This window comes from Malus domestica, chromosome 15 (genome assembly GCF_042453785.1).
Source record: "Malus domestica chromosome 15, GDT2T_hap1".
NCBI lineage: Eukaryota > Viridiplantae > Streptophyta > Magnoliopsida > Rosales > Rosaceae > Malus > Malus domestica.
This window is the reverse complement of record NC_091675.1, coordinates 52,059,525-52,083,468: the sequence shown is the minus strand read 5'-3', so window position 1 is coordinate 52,083,468 and position 23,944 is coordinate 52,059,525. Positions and strand designations below refer to the sequence as shown.

At 36.5% G+C, this 23,944-nt stretch overlaps 2 protein-coding genes and 2 pseudogenes across 2 annotated transcripts in view; 3 read left to right on the top strand and 1 right to left on the bottom strand.

Annotated features, from left to right (window-relative positions):
• Positions 1-3,922: 3,922 nt before the first annotated feature.
• LOC103421366 (receptor-like protein EIX1) lies at positions 3,923-6,781 on the bottom strand. The gene is made up of 2 exons (XM_070813049.1): positions 5,746-6,781; positions 3,923-5,673 (listed from the first exon to the last, which is right to left on the bottom strand). The coding sequence occupies exons 1-2, from the start codon at positions 6,779-6,781 to the stop codon at positions 3,923-3,925; spliced, it is 2,787 nt and encodes a 928-aa protein (XP_070669150.1).
• A 3,832-nt stretch (positions 6,782-10,613) lies between these two features.
• LOC139192003 (receptor-like protein EIX1) lies at positions 10,614-13,583 on the top strand (annotated as a pseudogene).
• Positions 13,584-15,996: 2,413 nt separating this feature from the next.
• LOC114821440 (receptor-like protein EIX2) lies at positions 15,997-16,718 on the top strand (annotated as a pseudogene).
• Positions 16,719-20,472: 3,754 nt separating this feature from the next.
• The window catches only part of LOC139192002 (uncharacterized), a 49,093-nt gene continuing 45,621 nt past the window's right edge, over positions 20,473-23,944 (top strand). The window contains exons 1-4 of the mRNA XM_070813048.1: positions 20,473-20,640; positions 21,079-21,160; positions 22,002-22,067; positions 22,332-22,411. Of these exons, the coding sequence (XP_070669149.1) occupies positions 20,473-20,640; positions 21,079-21,160; positions 22,002-22,067; positions 22,332-22,411 (396 nt within the window). The remainder of the gene's footprint in view (positions 20,641-21,078; positions 21,161-22,001; positions 22,068-22,331; positions 22,412-23,944) is intronic.

Below are 23,944 nucleotides of genomic sequence, written 5' to 3'. Positions count from 1 at the left end.
ATGCATTTAGAGAGAAACAACTAGAACAAATTAAGAAAGCTTTTGATATTGGTGATCTTGAAACGGGTAAAGGTTTAAATCAAGAAAGTAGTCTCATGCGTCCTTGTGATACACGTTGGAACTCACATTATGGTACTATAGTTAGTATTATTGTCATGTTTAAAGCCGTGGTGGAGGTGCTTGAATGAATTAAAGATGATACCAACCAAGACAATTTCGGTGAAGCAAGTAAGTTATTCCATGACATACAAACTTTTGATTTTGTGTTTCACCTTTTTTTTTATGAGACTCATATTGGGAATTACAAATAAGTTATCACAAGCATTACAAAAGAAAGATCAAGATATTGTGAATGCGATGACGTTAGTGGAAGTATGCAAGCAAATACTACAATCTTTGCGAGATGATGATTTTGGGGACTTACTTGATAATGTACAAAAGTTTTGTGAAGAGCATGATATTGTCATTCCTAACATTGAGGATTTGCATTTCGTACCCGAAAAATCAAGGCATAAAGCTCCAAGACTCACAAACTTCCATTACTATAATGTGGACTTCTATTTTTAAGTCCTTGATGCGCAATTAAAGGAATTGAATGATTGCTTCAATGAGGTAAACACCGAGTTGCTTCTTTGTATAACATGTTTGAGTCAGATGAATAATTTTGCATCTTTTGACAAGGCAAAAATTGTTCGTCTAGCCCAACTTTATCCTCAAGATTTTGATCATATGGACCTCATGAATCGTCCAATTCAACTTGACAATTACATTCACGATATGAAGATGCATAGTGAGTTTTCATCATTGAGAGGAATTGGTGATCTTGTAAAGGAGTTGGTGAAGACCGGGAGGTGTGCAAGCTATATGTTAGTGTATAAGCTTCTTACATTGGCTTTAATGTTACCGGTTGCAACCGTTTCGGTGGAGAGAGCTTTTTCTGCTATGAAGATTGTGAAAACACTATTGTGTAACAAAATGGGAGATCAATGGTTGAGTGATAGCATACTTGTTTACATAGAGAGAGATGTATGTTGGAATATATTAGTATTTTAGGTATTATTTTGCAAGTTTTCTTATAAGTTTAGTTTGGGCCTAGCCTGTTAGCATTAGGGTTAGGGTTAGTTTATTATAAATAAAATGCTTTGTTATTCATCAGAAATCAAGTCATTCACAATGTAGCTCTTAGGGTTTTGTAGCCGTTCCGGCATTTCCGTTAGTTTAATAATATTCTTATTATTTTAGTCTCGTTCGTTGCGCACTCTGATATTCAACTTGGTATCAGAGCAGGTTTGATCCTTCGGGATTTAATCTGCCTTTGATTCGTATCAGTTTGTTTGTCGGTCTTGTTCGCTGTTTAGATTGTCGTTGGTTTAGTATGAAAAAACAAAAAAAATGTCGTAGTCTGAACTCACTTGTCATCTCTGCAATTTTCATCATCCAACCTGCATCACCGCCGTACGTGACCTAACATCATTGCACCCAATCACCATCCACCCATGTTACCGCTGCAATCAGGAACCCATAACCCAACCCGCATGGCCTGCACCGCTCGAATTGTGACCCGCATCAGATTCGCCACACCTGTTCAGTTATACCAGACTCACATCACACCATCTTGAAGTCGTACCGCTGCAACTCAGATTCATCCCCCACTACACACCCGTCTGCCCGCTGCTCTCACCCACATCAGACCTGCTACGCACCACCACCATCCTCACGATTTGCGTCTCTTGCTGTTGCAACCAAACTACCACCGCTGCTGCCTGTTTCTTTTGTTGTTGCTAATTTTTCTTGCCACCAAGTTGCATCTGATTAGTTTGTTGATCTGACTATTAGTATGGTATTTTTTTGTTTGATTAGTTTGGGACCATGAAGTAAATGAATAGAAAATAAGGAGCAAGGAAATGATAAAAAAAAAGGCAAAAAGAGAAAGGAAAGAAAAAAAAATTGTTTGCTGTTGCTTTAGGCCCACACGGGCAAAATGTTTAAGTTTATTTTTAGGTCCACACGAGTTGTTGGCCTGTTTGGAATTGTTTTGTGACCGTTATTCGAGTGCTTGGATTGTAACCAATTGAGTGATAGTATTTGTATTTGTTTGTTCGTTGCTACAATTGAGATATGAAAATCTCTTCCGTTTAGTGACGGGTTCTTTCCATACTCTCAACTCTAGTCAGTCGGAACCAGAATCAGTTTGCCAGCAAGAATAAAGAATCAAGTCAAGTTTGCCAGTTTGGCAGTGAAGTCAAGAATCAAGTCAAGTTCGCTAGTCAAGTCAAGTCAAGTCAAGTCCAGTCAAGTTTGCATGCCTGCCAGTCCGCCTAACGGAGCTAGTTCGCATCTGCTTATTTGCAAACCCATGTCGTATACCGCCATGAGTTTGACGGGGGGTGTTGGAATATATTAGTATTTTAGGTATTATTTTGCAAGTTTTCTTATAAGTTTAGTTTGGGCCTAGCCTGTTAGCATTAGGGTTAGGGTTAGTTTATTATAAATAGAGTGTTTTGTTATTCATCAGAAATCAAGTCATTCACAATGTAGCTCTTAGGGTTTTGTAGCCGTTCCGGCATTTCCGTTAGTTTAATAATATTCCTATTATTTTAGTCTTGTTCGTTGTGCACTCTGATATTCAACTATGTATTTGCTTTTATTGATAATGAGCCTATTATGCGACGTTTTCATGATATGAAATATCGCTGGCAACAATTGTAATTTGTTTGTACTGATAAATTATGGAAGACATTACTATATAAAAGGATTTAGTTGTTGCTATTCTTTTGAACCTTGCAATCTTTTAACTTCGCCTCTCCTCCCGTCAATTCCTGACTTTGCTACTGACTACGATTGGTTTGATCATTTTCTAAGGTACGTAGGCAGTCTAATTCTAAGGTTAGGGGCAACCATAAAATAAAATGAAAAGGATACTACCCTATTGAACTATTGATTTATTTTTTACCATGTCTTGAAAGTGAGGCATAATAGTTGAACAGGTACGTTCTTGTGTCACGTGTTGATTTTGAACGTGTCTTGGGATTTGAGCTTGACTTTGGGTCTTGACATCACTCATCATATTTCTTTTGCATTTGACATCACTCATATGACAATAGACCCTGAGTGTTTGACAAATTTCCTCATTGCAAAATTTTTATGCGCTGTGCTCATAGTTTATGTATAAATTAAACTTGATAGTCAGCTGGATATATTATTTATGTCGTCTGCTTATAATTTCATAACACATGCTGTGTCAGTTGGTGTTTCTCTTGTGTGGAATGTCACGGTGGCTACGAGGAGAGATTTTTTAGGGTAACCGGCACATGAGTTCGTCACATGTTACTTTACAAATAGTGAGATATGTGTATTAAAAAGTTAATAACTTAAAAAATAAAATTTCCTACCACTTACATAAAAACATGTGATGTACCACCGATGTTTCCGTCACAATGAAAAATTTCTCGGCTACGAGGACTCTTCTTGAACTAACTGTAATTAGTAAAAACTCGTGTGCTGCCATCTCTAGCAACATATACAATGAATGAATGGCCTTAGAACACATGCTTTCGTCAAGATTGGGATTCAACAAGGCAGACTGTCTGTGCTCGAAATTTTGGCTCCAGAATTAATGGTCTCTCCTGGTCGGTTAGAGATGGTCAGAAACTTGGTGGAGAGCTTACTCTTCATCCAGCAAGTCTCAAGAAGAAAACATATGGCTGATGTGTGTGTGTAAATATGTATGTATAATACTTCATGATCCGTATCTGGAATTTCGTATTTATAAAGCAAGTCTTACAATTTTTATACCAAAAAAGAAAAAAACCTAGAAAAGATAAAAATAAATTGGCACAAAAAAGCATACAACGGTGTAAATTCTATCTCTATAGCATAGTAGAAACATACCACACAAACTCAATCTAACTATACAAAATAGTTAATAACGTTTGACGATTGCAGCATAAAGCTTCTTCACAATGCGATTTTGGAACCGAGAAAATGCATTGCTCCATGGCACATTAGACAACAATGAACCAAGAACAATCCAAAACCCGAATGCAAATCCAAGCCCCAAGCTCAGATAGAACCCACCGTCTTCAAGTAAATGACCTTCTCCTTGTTTCTCATCAACTACCAGTGGCATGGCCTCATTTGTAATGCAACGCTCTTCTAATGGAGGTCCACAAAGTTTATTGCCAGCATAAGTGGACAGATCAAAGCTCTGAAGCTGAGTGCTTTTTGGAATTTGCCCTATCAGATTGTTATAGGACAAATTCAGATAATTAAGAAATGTCAAATTCGAGATGCTTGGAGAAATTTCTCCAGAAAGTTGGTTCACGGACAAATCAAGTGACTCTAACATTGCCATATCACCGATTTTGGAAGGTATCCTTCCGGTTAGAAGATTATCCGATAAATTCAACGTTTGTAAGCGAATGAGGCTGGTCAGCTCTTCAGGGATTTCTCCAGATAACATGTTGCTTGAAAGGTCCAAACTAGCTACCAAACCAAGCATTGTGTTATATTTCACCTCTTTGCCTTTGGTCACAAAAACTGCACTCTCTATGTAGGTGGTCTCGTCATAATAAACCATACCAGCTATCGCAACACCATACCCAGCATCATACTCACTGAAAACTTCAAAACTGGTACTTCTTGGAAAGGTAATGGCCATGGATGACAAATTTTGGAAACATCTTGGTATCATTCCCGAGAGATTGTTATACCCAAGGTCCAAGATTTGGAGATTCATGAGACTACAGAGTTCATCAGGAATGGCGCCATGGAACTTATTTGAACGAAGACTAAGAACTACTAAGCTTTGGCCAAACCATATTGGAATGCTTCCAACAAACTTGTTTCCACCAAGGTCCAAAAGTAACAACTGCTCACAATTTTGTAGGGAGACGGGTAATTCTCCAGATAAGTTATTATTGCGCAAGTGCAATGATCGAAGGGAAAGTAAGTCTCCAATAGAGCTTGGAATTTTTCCCGTCAAATTGTTGTCTTCTAAATTCAAAGATGTCAAGTTTTGCCAGTGTAACCAACAATCAGGAATTTCTCCAGTGAGGAGATTGTTGCCAACATGAAGAACTTGAAGGGTTTTAGGTACATCACTCCTATCACAAAAGAAATGAGAGAGAGTTCCCGAAAATGATGAATTGGAAAGATCTAATGCAGACACTATGGAAGACACAAGAGGCAATGAACCATTGAGCTGGTTAAACCCTAACCGAATCGCGATTTTTGAAAACAAAGAATTGGAAGGCTTTTGTTTTGGCCACTTGGCAGAAACTATGTTTGGAACCTCGCCAAACAACTGATTACATGAGAGATCTACAAAGGTCACTGCATTAAGCGAAAAAATGTTCCAAAACCAAGTTGGAATGGTACCTGAAATTCCTGTATTGGACATGTTAAGAGAAATCAAATGTTTTTGACTCTTAAGCCATGCAGGCAACTCTGATGGGTCCAGACGCCAAAAACTTAAAGTCAACATAGAAAGTTGAAAAGGAGGAACCCAGTTTGGGCTGGTTTTAAGAGTCAAGGAGTTGTTATTTGCAACAAAGTTAATCAACCTTGTAAGATTTGTAAAATGAACTTCAGAGACAATACCCTCGAATAACATGCTAAAAATGTACAACTCCTCTAAGAGTGATAGGTTGCCCAAGGACACTGGAATGGAACCTGATATTGGATTAAGTGAAAGATCAAGATAGCGTAAATTTTTAAGACTTCCTAGCTTATCAGATAAATGACCTGAAAAAGAATTATTCGAAAGATCTAAAAGATTTATTTGACCAGAACTACACCGAGACAAACTTTCAAAGATTTCTGATACCCTCCCCCTAAAATTGTTGAACCATAGATCAACAAAAGTCAACTTACAAAGATTTCCCAATGAGTTTGGGATTTCCCCTTCAAGCTGATTCGAACCTAATATAAGATCAACAAGGGCTGTCAAGTTTCCAAGGGAACTCAAAATTTCACCATGCAAAGCATTGCCAGAAAGGTCGAGGGACTCAAGATGGCTCATACGGTACAACCATGTAGGTATGGTAGAGTTGAAATAGTTAAAGTACAGATCAAGAACTTTAAGACTTGTCAAGTTCACAACACCAGTTGGTATGTGATAAAGTTCGCAGCCATGCAAATGTAACTCGACCAGCAGAGAAGGGAGTGTGTTTGCTTGTAACCAATGAGATACTTTGGAAAGATTTACATAACTCATGTCAAGATGTTTCAACATAGAAAGACCAGAGAGCCATTTGAGATTCTCGACCATCAACAAGTTTTCAGAAAGGTCCAGATAACGTAGACTTGAAAGATTTCCCAACTGATGAGGAATGGTTCCGTTGAACCCTGCATGTGAGAGGTTAAGATATCTTAAACCTTTAAGAGAACCTAGAAAGCTAGGAATTTGTAGTCCTTCAAAATTATTGTAGCTTAAGTCCAAGTAGCTGAGTTGCTTTAAATTGAGCAGAGAAGGATTTACCTTACCACCCAAACCATGTTTCTCACCAGTCACTTGATTGTAATTACCAGCAAGGTGGAGTTCATGGACATGACCCGTTGAATTACTGCAGGCAACACCGGTCCAGTTGCAACAATCGCCTTCACCAACCCAAGAGGAAAGCATATTTAAAGAATCATTAAGATCTTTCTTGAACATAAGAAGTGTTTGTCTCTCATTTTCTTTACAAGGAACATTCAGGTTTCCTTTGCATAAGCTAACTGTAATAGACGCAATGCATAGAAACCTGACTAGTGAAACAACTCTCATGACTCTATCCATAGATATCAAGTACGGATGTGAGTAATCAGTAATTTAGAGTGCTATATATACACACATTAGTGAGTGTATAGGTCCACCCTTGGGCCTACTCTTTATATTTCCTCACAAACCACTCTTGTGGAATCAAAAGGATTATAATTATACTTTTCTTTGTATTACAAGCGAGAATGTTATTCTAACCTACACTATAGGGAATAGGGAGAGTTTGAATCTGAGACACAATGGGTCAATGAAGAAGACTATCAACCAGAGCAATCTACCACTTGTATATATAATGATATATCTCACGAGGCATAATATTCTACAACTTTTTTTTTTTCTGTCTTAAGATGTTTTCTTTTACAATGAAAAATATAATTGGGGTTTTACTCGATCTACTTTGAGATTTTATGGAAATTTATTAGTCAATCAAGAGAAGTAAGACAAAAGGATGGTCCATCCCCAAAACTAATTCCAGCTAGGAAATGATGGTTCATCCCCAAACAAAAGTCGTGGTTGAAATCAGGCACATAGCAATAATTGTTCTACTTGAGTGGGCTAAGAAACCAAACATCAATATCTTTCTCTTTATTGATATGGTTAAGATATTTATTTTCATTTTTATATTATCAACTACTGAAAATGACAGAAAAGAACAGTTACATAAACATAATACGGCCATCTATAACTATCCAAATTTTTAAACTAAATTTGCAAAGCAAATTATGTCTCACCAATAGTTAATGAACACATTAATCAATACTTAAGAAATAATCAAATTATCACAACCACATTATTTAGATTAAAATATTTAATTTAAAATTTTAGTCTCCCTAAATCCAAACCACAAGAAATGAGAGAATAAGGTACATCAAAGTTCTTGTGTTTCACCTTGTTTGCAAATTTGCAAGGCACACCCAGATTTCCTTTACATAGCAAATGGTAATGCTATCGACGCTTAGTAACCTGAGAAATACAACAACCCTGATAAGGTTCTCTCAAATACGCGTTTTGCGTGATGAATGAGAGTTCTAATATTCTAAACCAATTTTGTGTGTAGCCTTTCTGTAGCCTCTATCATTGGTTGACACACATTAAGTTTATGACAACAGAGTTAAGAAGGATTAAGCTTATAGACACGTGTCAATCAATGATAGAAGTCACAAGGAGACCACACAAAATGAGTGCATAAGATTCCAACTAAATGAATGAGTAGTCATCTAGAAGACAAATAAAATTCAGAACAGAAAGACTTCTTCTTTGACGGCCAAGCAATGGGTCACATAAGTGTCGCTTTTTCTCAATTTATCCCCTTCAATGTTAGACAATGTCCTTCACTAGTATCAGTCATTCAAGAAGGGCCGGGGAAGAAAAATGAACCAGAACGCATTAATCAGTAGGACTACCGACTAGGAAGTGCAAAGGCGACTTTCTTAACCCAACATACGAGTTCATCATTCATCCCAAAGGAAGAGTTTGAGACTTTTTTAAGTCCAGCCAGGGATCGGGTATATAACAAGAACTACCTATAATATTCAATGGGTTCTTAAACTAACTAAAACTTGTTGGAGTCCATAACAATTGCTGGAGTTTTCTTTGGGATAAACTCCAGCAACTTAAGAATTAAAGCATGCTATGTGCCTCGACTCAAAGTGACACATAAAAATTTTCCTACAATGGGTTTTGTTTTCGGTGGAGAACAATCTAAGAATTAAAGCATGTTATGTGTATATGCATCATAAGAACTAGCGAGAGTACTTAGATTTACGTTATTGGTTTGAAATATAATGCGCTGTGTATAAGTTAGCCATTGACCATGCTCATTTTTTTCGCGAGTCAAGTGGATTTGAGGAGTTGGGTACCATGCATTTGACTCAACCTCTGTATTATACCCTATTTTGATTTAAGTTAAAACTGTTAAGTTGGATATTCAAACTCTTTTTTTCTCCTTTGTATTGCCGATGTGAGATATTTCAACAATGATCTCTCTCTGGCTGTGAGATTGACCTGCTCCTCTTATGGTAGTGTAAGATAAAGCGTCGCCCTATACTTGTGACCATTTGGCAACCGGAAAAGTTACAAATTTACAAAGGCTAAAAACTGCTAAGACCACAAGTTGAAAATTATTAATATTTAGGATTATTTTATTGTTTGGGTTTTAGGCCCATCCCGTTAGGATTAGATTTTCGTTTAGATATTAAAGTTTAGTTTATTATAAATAAGATGCTTGTTATTCACTTGTGAACAAGTTAGTCACAACACAGTATAATCCATTTGAGTTATGTAGCCGTCTCGGTAAATTTGTAGAGTTCTCTTCCATTTAGTTAATTGAATAATTTGTTTGCTCATTCGTCTATGTTATACCTAACCTCATTTTCATCTGCAGATAGTCCAATTTCTCCACTGTTACTATGTTCACGAACCAACCTGTTTTTCTTCAGACCAGACTTTGACAGACAGGCACATTCGTTTTCAGTCCCGAGTCCTTTGCCAATCCGTTCACCAGTGTCCGTGTCCCCGTTAGTGGAATAATAGAATCTTGATCTCCACTGTGGAAAACATGTAAGATATACTTTTAAGTACAATTTATAATAGACTAAAATTAGCAAAGATGGCAAGAGCTTTGATTTGTACAGCGGTGAGACTCACCACCTGTAAATCAAAACCTGAATTCAGACAAGTTCAACCAAAACTGGAAGCATTGTTTCCTGGTTTTGCATGTCATACTTGAGGACACGTCCTCTGCAAAAGAGGATAATCAAAGTTGGAAGCACAGAAAACAAAAATGACTTGCTGCACAAGGAACACTTCTTCAATCTTTGAATAGTTCGGAATATAATTGGAATTTTTTTTTCATGTCTTGATGATCTTCGGAATCTACTACATTTGGGTGCATTAGTAATTCAAATGAGATGCGATGATTACTTGCTGCAAGCCTGCAAGTTGTCCAATTTGTGACTCGAGCATGAAGGGCCTCCTCTAAATCTGGTAGGTTTATGTAACTGTCTCATCTTCGATACAGACATGAATCTTCGCTGTTTATCGCTGCAGATGTGATCAGTGAGTTGAATGAGCAGTCAGCTAGAAGACAAATTATATATAAGAGAGAGAAGAGGTCCAAATCAGCGAGTTGAATGAGTAGTCAGCTAGAAGACAAATTATATATCAGAGAAAGAAGAGGTCCAAACTGGAGTCTACATATTCTCAACAACAGTTAAGAACTACTTGTGCCTTGAAAATAAATTTCACAACAGAATGACTTCTTCTTTGACGGCCTAGCAATGGGTCACGTAAGTGTCGCTTTTTCTCAATTTATCCCCTTCAATGGTAGACAGTGTCCTTCACTAAGTTATCAGTCATTCAAGAGGGAAAATAAATTTCACAACAGAATGACTTCTTCTTTGACGGCCTAGCAATGGGTCACGTAAGTGTCGCTTTTTCTCAATCTATCCCCTTCAATGGTAGACAGTGTCCTTCACTAAGTTATCAGTCATTCAAGAGGGGCCGGGGAAGAAAAATGAACAAGAAGGCATTAATCAGTAGGACAGTAGGACTACCAACTAGGAAGTACAGAGAAATTTTTAGTTGTGTTGGGAACACGGATGGTACACCACGTGTCTTCATGCAAGTGGTGGAAAATTTTAATTTTTAAGTTATTAACCTTTTAATACACATAACCCACCATTTCTATAGGTACTATTTGGTACATGGGACGAGACGGAACGGAGTGGGACTAGGCGTTCCGTCCCACGTTTGGTGCGCCTAAAATGGGTGGAACGCGTTGTTCCACGGGATGAATGTTGGATGAATTTTTGTTCCGCCTCACCCCCTTGGAACGACTTGTTTCACATCCATGGAACACAAAATTATAACCTCTCCGTCTCCTTCTTCTTCCTCCTTGTTTCCATCCGAGGGAATCTTTGCTCCCTCTCCGTTCCGTCTTGTCCCGTCCCGTCTGCATACCAAACGATACCTAAGGTACCGTTTGGTACGTGAGCCGGGACCGAACGAAGTGGGACAAGGCGTTCCGTCCCACGTTTGGTGCACCTAAAACGGGTGGAACGCGCTATTCCACTGGACGAGTTTTGAGTGAATTTTCGTTCTGCCTCACCCCCCTGGAATGACTCGTTCCACGTCCGTGAAACACAAAATTATAACAAACGATACCTAAAGGTCTCAAAACTCCCCTAGAACGACTCATACCAAACGATACCTAAAGGTCTCAAAACTCCAACAAATCTTTCCACCGCATCTCATTGGTTACAAGCAAACACACTCCCTTCTCTACTGGTCGAGTTACATTTGGATGGCTGCAAACTCTATCACATACCAAGTGGTGTTGCGAACTTGACAGGTCTTAAAGTTCTTGATCTGTACTTTAACTATTTCAACTCTACCATACCTACCTGGTTGTACAGTTTGAGCCATCTTGAGTCCCTCGATCTTTCTGGTAATGCTTTCCATGGTCTTGACATCGCTTGTTGATCTTAAATTAGGTTGGAATCAGCTTGAAGGGGAAATCCCAAACTCATTTGGAACTCTTTGTAAGTTGACTTTTGTTGATCTATGGTGGAACAATTTTAGGGGGAGGGTATCAGAAATCTTTGAAAGTTTGTCTGAGTGTATTTCTGGTCAAATAAATCTTTTAGATCTTTCAGATAATTTTTTTTCATGTCATTTATCTGATAAGCTAGGAAGTCTTAAAAATTTACGCTACCTTGATCTTTCATTTAATTCAATATCAGGTTCCATTCCACTGTCCTTGGGCAATCTATCACGCTTAGAGTAGTTGTACATTTTTAGCACTCTATTGGAGGGAGATTTTACTAATCTTACAAGATTGATTAACCTTGCTGGAAATAACAACTCCTTGACTCTTAAAACCAGCCCAAACTGGGTTCCTCCTTTTCAACTCTCTATGTTGACTTTAAATTCTTGGCGTCTGGACCCATTAGAGTTGCCTGCATGGCTTAAGAGTAAAAAACATTTGATATCTTTTAACATGTCCAATATAGGAATTTCAGGTACCATTCCGACTTGGTTTTGGAACATTTTTTCGCTTAGTGCAGTGACCTTTGTGGATCTCTCATGTAATCAGTTGTCTGGCTAGGTTCCAAACATAGTTTCTGCCAAGTGGCCAAAACAAAAGCATTCCAATTCTTTGTTTTAAAAAAAAATGCGATTTAGTTAAGGTCTAACCAGTTCAATGGTTCATTGCCTCGTGTCTGCGGTAGTGTCTGCACTAGATATTACCAATTCATCATTTTCGGGAACTCTCTCTCACTTCTTTTGTGATAGGAGTGATGTACCTAAAAACCTTCAGTTGAATATCAGGAGGCGCAACGAACAAAATTACAAAATAAAAGGAATATTATCAAACAAACTGAGAACGCCGAAACGGCTACAAAACCCTAAGAAGCTACATTGTGACTAACTTGTTTTCAAACTAAATTACAAGCACTATTTATAGAGAATTAAACCTAAGAAACCCTAACTCGGATGGGCTAGGCCCAAATCTTAAACTAACAAGCAAAACCCAAATACTAAAATAAACCTAAATACTAATATTTTCCAACACCTCCGTCAAACTCATGACGGTACACGACATGGGTTTGCCAAAGTATATGTGGACGAAAACTCTAAATTTCAGTGCCAATGCCAATGTCAATACCAATGCCAATGCCAATGCCAATGTCGATGCCGATACCAATACCAATGCCGATGCCAATACCAATACCAATACCAATGCTGATGCCAATGCCAATACCAATACCAATGCCGATGCCAATTGCGAGCTTCCAAACAAACCTGAGCAAACAAACAAAAAAACATATTTTTTCTTTGCCCGTGTGGGGCCCTCAAAAGCTCCAAACAATTTTTTCTTTCTTATTCCTTCTTTTTCTCTCTTCTTCTGGGCAAACAAGTGCAACATCACACCTTCTTAAACAACCAAATAGCAGTGGTGTGGTGGATTGGTCCATATCAACTTTTTTCTTGCAAACAATCAATACCAACTAACAAATCTAAAACGAACGACGACAAAGGCAAACAAGTTGATACCAATGAGAACGGATTGAACCCTAAGGATCAAACCCGTTCTGATACCAAGTTGAATATCAGAGGGCGCAACGAACAAAATTACAAAATAAAAGGAATATTATTAAACAAACTGAGAATGCCAAAACGGCTACAAAACCCTAAGAAGCTATATTGTGACTAACTTGTTTTCAAACCAAATTACAAGCTCTATTTATTGATAACTAAACCTAAGAAACCCTAACTCGGATGGGTTAGACCCAAATCCTAAACTAACAAGCAAAACTCAAATACTAAAATAAACCTAAATACTAATATTTTCCAACACCTTCATGTTCTTCATGTTGACAAAAATCTCCTCATTGGAGAAATTCTTGGTTGTTGGTTACACTGGCAGAACTTGACATCTTTGAATTTAGAAGACAACAACTTGACGGAAAAAAATCCAAGCTCTATTGGAGACTTACTTTCCCTTCGATCATTGCACTTGCGCAATAATAACCTATCTGGAGAATTACTTGTCTCCCTGCAAAACTATGAGCAGTTACTTCTTGACCTTGGTGGAAACAAGTTTGTTGGAAGCATTCCAATATGGTTTGGCCAAAGTTTAGTAGTTCTTAGTCTTCGTTCAAATAAGTTCCATGGCGCCATTCCTGATGAACTCTATAGCCTCATGAATCTCCAGATCTTGGGCCTTGGGTATAACAATCTCTTGGGAACGATACCAAGATGTTTCCAAAAATTTGTCATCCATGGCCATTACCTTTCCAAGAAATACCAGTTTTGAAGTTTTCTGTGAAATCCCGTTTCCAGATTTCATTATTATAATCTACGTATTTGTATTATTGAGATTTTATATTAATTTTTTTGAGAAATTATATTAAATTATTGGATTTAGATTTTAATTAAATTAGTTACGAAGTTTGAAGTTTGGAAAGTAATTATCTAAAATTTGTTGACCTTTCGGGGTCACGATTAATGTTTTCGAATAGATCTCGAAACCACGAACGGATAGACGAAAGCCGTTTGCGAGTTTGGGTTTGAACGGTATAGTTACGGACAATTGAAATTATGTTACTAAACAATAAATTTTTAAATTTATTTAAAACTTGCACCATGTGGGAATGGTAACCAATTAGATAAAAGAGTGAGGAACCAAAAGAAAAAAGAAGAGAACTCTAGAAGCTGCTGGATGGCAGCAGGGGAGCAAATTTAAATCGCTCCACTTCTTTTTACAAACTTGTCACTGAGGCCTGTTTTGAGTTCAACACTGGGGATGCCCACTTCGGCGACCGATTAACAGTGAAAAGGTGTGGGATCAGCCTGCCGTATGCTCAAGATGTCTATACCATCAAGTCGGGAGGAACTACAGGTTGGAGTAGCCAAAAAATCAAGTTAGAAATGAAAAATTAAGAATTTGAGTTCCTTATTGTTTGTATTTTCGTCTTTTAAATCTTCTTATTACTTTCAATTTTATACATTGGGTGTGTTGATCAAATTATCATGTTTTAGGGTTTGGGTAAAAAGGTCAATTCTTGTTTATTGTTGACATAATTGAAATCAAAGTTATAAATATGATTGAATTGTATAGAAGTATTCTGAAGTTATGTTTTGGATTAGAGGAGTTTGGGTTCCAAGTTGCAGGGAACTTATGTGTCTACAGAGAAAAGCTATGTTTCACGTAGCTTACTTTGGCTCTTGATTTCTATGTCCTAATGGATTTCTTTTGATCCATTATTATGTGTTTTGAAACTAGACATGTCAATGATCAAAGCCCATCTAATTTCACATAATTCTGTTGAGTTTTGATATGTCAAAACCATGTACAAACTTGAGTCACGAAGCTGCCAGACGGCAGCAAATACTGGATTTCCAGTTTCGGGGTTCAATTCTGTATCTTGCATAACTTTCAACTCGGAACCCCGTTTCCTACAAATCTTATATGTTTTTAATGTACTCAAAACAAGCTTCGAATCTCATGTAAGTTTGCATCATTTGGTATGGTTATGGGTGTTCAAAATCGGGCTTAATCTTGGTTGACTAATACTGTTTTTCTGCAGCTTTTGTGGAGATGAGGCTGTTGCTTTTGCAATATCAATTCTTCTTACAACTTTAATTTTAATTTACTTATCTGTTTTAAGTTTGTGCTTAAACCACTTGATAAGGTTACGTATTGGGTTCCAAAGGAACCATTTTCTTATACAATTATGTGCCAACGTATTTATGCATTCTTTACCTATTTAGGTTGTGTATACACATATTTGTATATTCATGCATAAGCATGCAAGTTCTTGAACTACACCAAAATAGCCTTTACGTTCATAATTCTTTTTCATATGCTGCTAGGGCTGTTGGGTAGTTCCAACTTTATCGATCAAAGCATTTCTTTAAAGTCAGAAATAATGTATTTTATATAGGTGTGCATTATATGATTCCATCCCTTGGCTTATAAGATAAATTTGAGTAAAGTTGTGATATGATTATAAGGTCAATTATTTTATTGTTTTGGTGCATTTTATACCTACTAAAACACATCATTATTAATGGTCCAGAATTATTCCTTCATGTGTATTTACAATGATTTATTTTAGATCAACCAAAAGGGCATTGAATTTGGATACTGTTACATTAGTAATCCAAAGTACTTTCATTAGGATTAGAATTCAAGTCATGCATTTAGTAGTATCTTACATTTGTGAAACAGAATTTGGCCACGATGGTGGATCCTTGAGTTAGTAACTAAGAGCAATGCTTAGGAATCTAGGTAAGGGAAATACGACATACCTTCTGGAGATTGATTATATTTAACATCATGAAATGTTATATTATTTATCTCATGGTTGATTACTCTTGTTGAATGTGTACATCATTGGATCACTTGGATGAGAACTGAATTATGGCTTTTGTTGGATGTTTATTGGTTTGATTACGGCTTGCATATGTGTGTGTGTGTGTATGTGTACATGAGATGGAATTCTTATCATGCATGGCAGTAATAAGAGGAATGTTAGACGAACTACGAATGGCTTGATCCCTGTTGAGGGTACATAGGCTGTCTAACGAGAAGGTTGGATGTAGCCATAAAATATATGGAAATTACTACGCAATTTGGACATTGAGTGGTGCTTTATTCATATCCAGGAGGCATGGTATGTTAGATATACGAGTATTTGGAGACGTCGCGTGTCGATCCTGGACGTATGTTGGGATCGGGACGTGACATTTTCAGTGAGCATGATGCTGGGTATGGTGTTGAGGTAGCTGGTGTGCTTTATTATGACATGACCACCTACATAGAGAGTGCAGTTATTGTGACCAAAGGCAAAGAGGTGAAATATAACACAATGCTTGGTTTGGTAGCTAGTTTGACCTTTCAAGCAACATGTTATCTGGAGAAATCCTTGAAGAGCAAACCAGCCTCATTCGCTTACAAACATTGAATTTATCCGATAATCTTTTAACCGGAAGAATCCCTTCCAAAATCGGTGATATGGCAATGTTAGAGTCGCTTGATTTGTCCGTGAACCAACTTTCTGGAGAAATTTCTCCAAGCATCTCGAATTTGACATTTCTTAATTATCTGAATTTGTCCTATAACAATCTGATAGGGCAAATTCCAAAAAGCACTCAACTTCAAAGCTTTGATCTGTCCACTTATGCTGGCAATAAACTTTGTGGACCTCCATTGGAAGAGTGTCGCATTACAAATGACGTCGTGCCACCGGTAGCTAATGAGAAACAAGGAGAAGGTCATTTACTTGAAGACAATTGGTTTTATCTGAGCTTGGGGCTTGGATTTGCATTCGGGTTTTGGATTGTTCTTGGTTCATTGCTGTCTAGTGTGCCATGGAGCAATGCATTTTCTCGGTTCCAAAATCGCATTGTGAAGAAGCTCTATGCTGCAATTGTCAAACGTTATTAACTATTTTGTATAGTTAGATTGAGTTTGTGTGGTATGTTTCTACTTTGCTATAGAGATAGAATTTACGCCGTTGTATGCTTTTTTGTGCCAATTTATTTTTATCTTTTCTAGGTTTTTTTCTTTTTTGGTATAAAAATTGTAAGACTTGCTTTATAAATACGAAATTCCAGATACGGATCATAAAGTATTATACATACATATTTACACACACACATCAGCCATATGTTTTCTTCTTGAGACTTGCTGGATGAAGGGTAAGCTCTCCACCAAGTTTCTGACCATCTCTAACCGACGAGGAGAGACCATTAATTCTGGAGCCAAAATTTCGAGCACAGACAGTCTGCCTTGTTGAATCCCAATCTTGACGAAAGCATGTGTTCTAAGGCCATTCATTCATTGTATATGTTGCTAGAGATGATAGAACACGAGTTTTTACTAATTACAGTTAGTTCAAGAAGAGGCCTCGTAGCCACCGTGACATTCCATTCCACACAAGAGAAACACCAACTGACACAACACGTGTTACAAAATTATATGCAGACGACATAAATAATATGTCCAGGTGATCATTCAAGTTTAATTTATACATAAACTCTGCGCATAGCGCACAAAATTTCTGCAATGAGGAAATTTGTCAAACACTCAGGTGTCTAATGTCATATGAGTTCTAGTCGGCAAATGCCAAAGAAATATGCTGGGTGTAGGGCCGGTTCAGAGATTTTTGAGGCCTAAGGCGACTTCAAAAAATGTGTCCTCACTTCATATAAAAAATTATTTGTTTTTACACGTAAGATATCGATAAAATTATATTTAGAAAAACACTTCAAACTCAATAATTTAGAAACATAGAAAAACTAATTTCTTTTGTATCAAGAGAAAGAAACCAAAAAACTTCAAGCTTACAAGTAGATAGATTATGAGTTTTGTCTTCTATCTGAACTTTTAAAATGCTTTTGTATAAATCGTGAGTTGTTTTATTTTCTTTACTAACCTCGTCAATATAAGACTAAAAAAATAATGATATTTTTTTAGTCTTTAACGATATGTATAAGTAATGAATGGGCACCAAATTAAACATTTTGACGACTCGTCATATAATTTGCAAATTTGGTTTAAAAATTTAGTCTATGCATTACCCTTAAAAAAAATGCACATAGCATTTCGAACTTAGGAACTCTCGTTAATTTTAAATACAAAAATCATTGCTTCTAATTAAACTTCTAATCATTTAGCCAAATTTTATAAATTTATACTGTTATGAAAAGAAATTTGTAAAAATTGGAATTCAAACCACCTAAGACCTCCTCATTAATTTCAAACAACAAAATCGCTTGTTCTAATTATTTTTTTTTTTTTTGTCATTAAAGCAAATTTTATAAATTTATTCTCATATGAAAACGTAAATAAATATGCCACACTAACAATTTGGGTGCCCCTAATTTTTTTGGGCCCCTGACGGTCGCATTACCTGCACTAGGCCTGGGCCTGCCCTGCTATGTGATGTCAAGATCCTAGTCATGCTCAAATCCCGAGACACATTCAAAATCAACATGTGACGCCATAATGTACCTGTTCAATTATTATGCCTCACTTCCGAGACATGATAAAAAATAAATCAATAGTTCAATAGTGTAGTATCCTTTTCATTTTATTTTATGATTGCACCTAACCTTAGAATTAGACTGCATACATACCTTAGAAAATGATCAAACCAATCGTAGTTCACCACTTTGCTAAGCTCCAAAAAGAATCTTGTATTTGCAATGACTTCCAAAATTTCTCAAGTTGGAGGGGGACATTGATGAACAACACAATAGATGAAAGACAAAATTGATGAGTTTGCAATGTAAAAAAACTAAAGTGATGACTTGTTAAAACATAATAAGGGACTATTTGTTGTAAAACCCTTATTATTTTTGGGGTGTTCTATCCAAACACTATTTTTTTACTTCTCACATCCCTTATTAATTTCTGTTTTTTAATATTCTTTAATTCAATTGATCCGACAACGACAAATTAAGAGAGTGTAGGAAGTAAAATAGGGTGTGTGGATAGCACACCCCTTATTTATCTTTCTTCAGTTTTTACAACTCGACTCGGTAGGTTGAGTTAAAAGTTAAAATTCTTTGGACCCAAAGGAAGAAGCGAGAGAGAACTAGGAAGAGGAGAAAATTTTTAATGTGCTTGAAATATTAAGTGGTATACCACGTGTCTTTATACAAGTAGTAAGATTTTTGTAGGGTTGGAAAAACATACCAAAATTCCTAAACCAAACCGAAAAATTCCCGAAACCAAACTGAAAATCCCAAAATTTTTGATACCCAATACCGAATCGATCTTGAAATTTCGGTACGGGTCGGTCTTAAGTTTTCGGGATTTCGGTAATCCCAAACCGAATCGAAATAAAAAAAATTGTATTATTTAATTTTTTTAATATATATTCGGAATTTTAATAGCCGTTGGATTTGGTTGAGATTTAATCTCAACTGTTGAATACAACACAAGGATCAAACCCTAGAGAACTCACAACTCAATCACTCTCTCTCCGACTCTCAACTTCAACTCGACCTCACCTCACCACCCTCTTCGACCTCACCTCATACAACCTCCTCACCTCAGAATCCGACCACACCCTCTTCGATCTCTCTCTATCTCTCGACTTCTCATCCCTCACACTAGGGATGAGCAACGGTTATGGCGGGCAGGTAACCATGGTTATTTACCTATAACAGTTTATATTCATACCCGCATAACCGTTTACCCGTTGGGTAATTGCATAAATGGTTATACTCATAACCATAACCGTTTATAAACGGTTATCCATACCAATAACTGTGTACCTATTTACCCATAACCATAACCATTTACCCGTTTACTCGTTTTTGAGCCCGTTTATCCTTTTTTTACCCATTTACCATTTTTTTACCCATTTACCCTTTTTCACCCGTTTACATGTTTTTTTTTAACAACTTGAAAATTACAAAAGAAAAATTGGTCATAATTTTTGTTTTCTGACAATTAAACACTGTTATAAGTACATTTTAGCATGCATTTCCCTATTTTAATAATTTAAGTTCTCATACAATTCTAATAATTGAAATAATAGTTTACACCTATTTTATTATTTCAATTATATAAAATAATAGTTTACGCCTATTTCATATTTCTTGGAGAGAAATGCGACTTTCAATTATTGTAAAATAATAGTTTACACCTATTTTATTATTTCAATTATGGTAAAAAAGCGAAGTTGGGGAAGCTTTGAGTCCGAACTTGGCGATGTACGGAAATATAATTGAAGTTTGGCTTTGTTGGTTGGGGTTGCAGGGTCACTGGGAAGGAGAGAGAGAGAGAGAGAGAGAGAGAGAGAGAGAGAGAGAGAGAGAGAGAGAGAGAGAGAGAGAGAGAGAGAGAGAGAGAGAGAGAGAGAGAGAGAGAGCCTGCTTCTAAAACCCCTCAAAATCCATAATTTTTTATTTATTTTAACATATATTAAATTAAATGGGTAAATGGATACCCATATAACCGCTTAAATTAAATGGGTAAATGGATACCCATATAATCGCTTAAATTAAATGAGTAAATGGATACCCATATAACCGCGGGTAATACCTATAACCGATGGATACCCGTTATAACCGTTTAAATTTCATGGATAAACGGTTATACCCATAACCGTTTGTTCATCTAAACGGTTACGCATAACCGTAACCGTGAACTTTAAATGGGCGGATAACCACGGTTACCCCAACCCATGGGTATTTTGCCCATCCCTACCTCAGACCCTAACTGTGTGGAGGAGCCTTCCTTCACGGCACTGAGGCAGAACTACGGCCACCGGCGCCGCTCACATTTGATCTCTCTCCCTCGACTTCTTCATCTAGATTCCAGTGCCCTGCACACCGATTCTCCCCCAAATCAGGTAAATTTTGGAATTAATTTAGGGTTTGAAATTTAGGGTTTGTGAAATTTAGATTAGGATTTGTGAAATCTAGATTAGGGTTTGTGAAATCTAGTCTTGATTATGCATTGTTCTTGATTTTATTAAAAGTGTTGGTTGATTTTTAGTTTAGATGTCTAAAGTAATTCATTTTTTGTATTGATTTTTAGTTTAGATGTACTATCATCGTTGAAGTTATTCAATTATCTGCATAATTTGCAATTTTGCATAATGGAAAAGGAAAGTGTTGGTTGATTTTTAGTTTAATCCATTAAATTTAGATTTTTTGGAAATGTACTCTTATCTTTGGCAAATTTTCACAACCTGTAGTTGCACCAAAATATACAGCATATTAACATGTGTAAAATATTCCACCTGCAATATAATTTGTGAATTGATTATCTGTATTTGTTTCAGTAGGAACTCCTTTTGTATGAATTATTTGTCAAGCTTTACAATTGGAACAAGGTGGAATTGTGCCCCTCTGGCCTTATAAATTATGGTAACAGGTAACATCATATGGTACCTGTTTGTGTGGTCGTGTTTGGAAAAAAAAAATTGCATAGAACCTAGTAGTGATGTGAACTTGGATTTAGATCTTTAGGTCTTCAGAAAGTCTTGTATGCAATTGTGTTATAAACTTATAATTTCATACAATTCCTTGCGTTTTCTTCTCCTGCAGTCTTGCTACTTATCTCTCTCAATCTTGGTTTTTTAATAGGATTTAGATGAAGCTTCCATATTCATACCCCAACTCTGTAAAGAAAATTCAGCCCAATAACCCAAAAATCCAAAATTATTTCGGGATTTTTAAAATTTAGGATTCCTGAAAATTTGATTTATGATCGGTCTTGAAATTGAAAATCCCGAAAACTTCGGTTTGGAAATCGGAATGGATTTTTGTGTTAAAAAACATTAATAACATAAAAAAGTAAAACTTTCAACCGCTTATAAATTTTTTGCAGGCAGAGAGAACGAGAGAGAGGAAGAAGTAGTGAACTGAAAAGGAAGGGGAAGTAATGGCGAGGAATTTTGGGGTTTTGGTACGGCAGTTGCTCCCTAATTCTATTTCTATCAAAAATCACACCTGGAAATCCTAATCGTAGCACCATCTTCACAACCCAAACCATTCTCCAATTGCTTCCACTCCCCAAACCCTCGTTTCCTGCATTCAGATTCATGTTCAGGTTCAGCTACTACTCCCTCTTTCTCTCCTACTTTCTGTTTTCTTTTATTTATATTTTGTACAACGAGATTCTAATCTAAGACCTCGGAAATACCAAGTGGCTCCTACTTTCTGTTTCTATATTCGCAATTTTTATCGTTTTATTTCTTACTTCCAGTTCGCTCAAGAATTTGCAGCTTTAACTCAGATGCCCGATTTCGTCAAGTAATGTTTGATCTTGAAGGTCAGTATCTCTGCGGTTTTAATTGATTATTTTTTATGCAACTTGTGTACAGTTTCATCAAGTTTTTCCCCTATTCATTGACAATTTGACATAAATATTTCGTTGAGATAACCTATTGGAATCTCGTCAGTAATTTTTTTTCTTCTCGGCACCCTCCTCTGCATTCTGTAAGTTCCAAAGAATTTGCCATTGTTTTGTTATCAATCAAAGTTAAATACAACCCCTTTCAAATTAATCATTGTGTACTAATTATTCTTTGTGCAGGCACCCTGGTTTCTCCAGTCCTTCAAGATTTGATTGAACGATTTCCACACGTAAAAGCATACAAGATTGACGCTTCTAAGGTGCGCGATATTGCAATCTGGTCTTCCGTTAACTTGGGTTATTGTTTTTTAATCCTTTAAAATGTTTGAGAGCTTATTTTGTTTGCGGAATAGAGGATTGAGATCACTCTTATGTTACATTTTACCTGGCTATGGTGTATATACATGAAAGGGGGAATTTGAAACCCGTCGCCCTCCTTGGGTTTCCCATTCGTTAGAATTAGGAGTGGATTTTTTTGCCAAATTGCCGTGCCAACCGAATTGCCAACCGTGCCATACCGATTTTGTGCTAAATTTTTTGTACCAATTGGTAATGGTACGGTATTGTACCGTACCGAAATTTCATGGTACGGTATTGGTAATGGATACCATTACCACGGTATTACTGTACCATACCGAAAATACAATATAATTTATAATTTATATAATACATAATTATATAACACATATTTATAATATTCCAATAATTTGAAAATAAAACCCTACTTATATTAGCATTGTTGTTGGTGATTTTGATCTCTTAAAATTGTGGAAATCAAATACAAAAGAGTTCCTAATTATTTCACAAATAGCCAAAATATCTTTGTAACCCCCACTTCTACTGTTGCTAGTGAAAATGCATTTAGTCTAGGGAGGAGGGTTGTGAACCCTTTTAGGGTATTCTTGACTCCTAAAATAATTGAGGCACTAGTGTGTACTAGTGGTTGGCTTAGGGCAGGTGAAGTAAACTTCTACAAGGACCAACGGAAGATATGTTTCAATTTTACAAGGAAATAGAAGAAGAGAAAACAAGAAAGATATGCTTTAATTTTTTTAGTAAATTTGTTATTAAATGGTTTTCAACTTTAATTCTTCTTGCTACTAATTAATATGTTTTCTTTGTTTGTAATGTAAGCTTGACACAAACTCAATCTTCTACAAGTTCAATGCCTCCTCCAAAAGTTTCGACATCTCAAGCTTGAATAACTGATCAATGAATTCTCTTTTTTGAAGTTTACTTCCAATTTTCATTTGGTTTGAAACTTTAATTTCTATTTGGATTGTTAATTTCTATTTGTTTTGGTTCGTAACTTCTATTTGGATTGTAAGCTTAATTTTCATGATGAATCTTGATGCTTCATTTGAATTATTATGTGTGTGAATTGTGAATGATGAATAATAGATGAATTTAATCTATAATGTATGAGATAAAGGTACAAAAAAAAAAGTTTTGCCCTTGAATTGGGTTAAAAAAACAAAATGGCAATTACCATTGCCATACCATGCCAACCAAACTTTTGGCAATACCGAACTTCGGTATACCGAAAGTTTGGTACGGTAATGGTAATAGATTTTATCAAACCGAAAGTTTGGTACGGTAATTGGTACAAGAGTTTTGGTACGGTAACCGTACCGAACCCACCCCTAGTTAGAATTGCATGCCCTTATTGTTTAGTGTTGGAATCCCTCTTCTAAGAGCAAGTCCACCGGAGTGGACTTTGCCCAGGACCCAGCACAAAAACAAGGCCAGCACCCTGTCAACCAAGTCCACCCCCTCAACCTGACTGGTACCCA

Excerpts from the sequence above, each read along its gene's own strand:
- LOC103421366 (XM_070813049.1), bottom strand. The coding sequence starts at position 6,781 with ATGGATAGAGTCATGAGAGTTGTTTCACTAGTCAGGTTTCTATGCATT. Across the intron at positions 5,674-5,745 it reads TTCGAATAATTCTTTTTCAG|GTTCCATTCCAGTGTCCTTG; the intron begins GTCATTTATCTG and ends ATCCAATATCAG.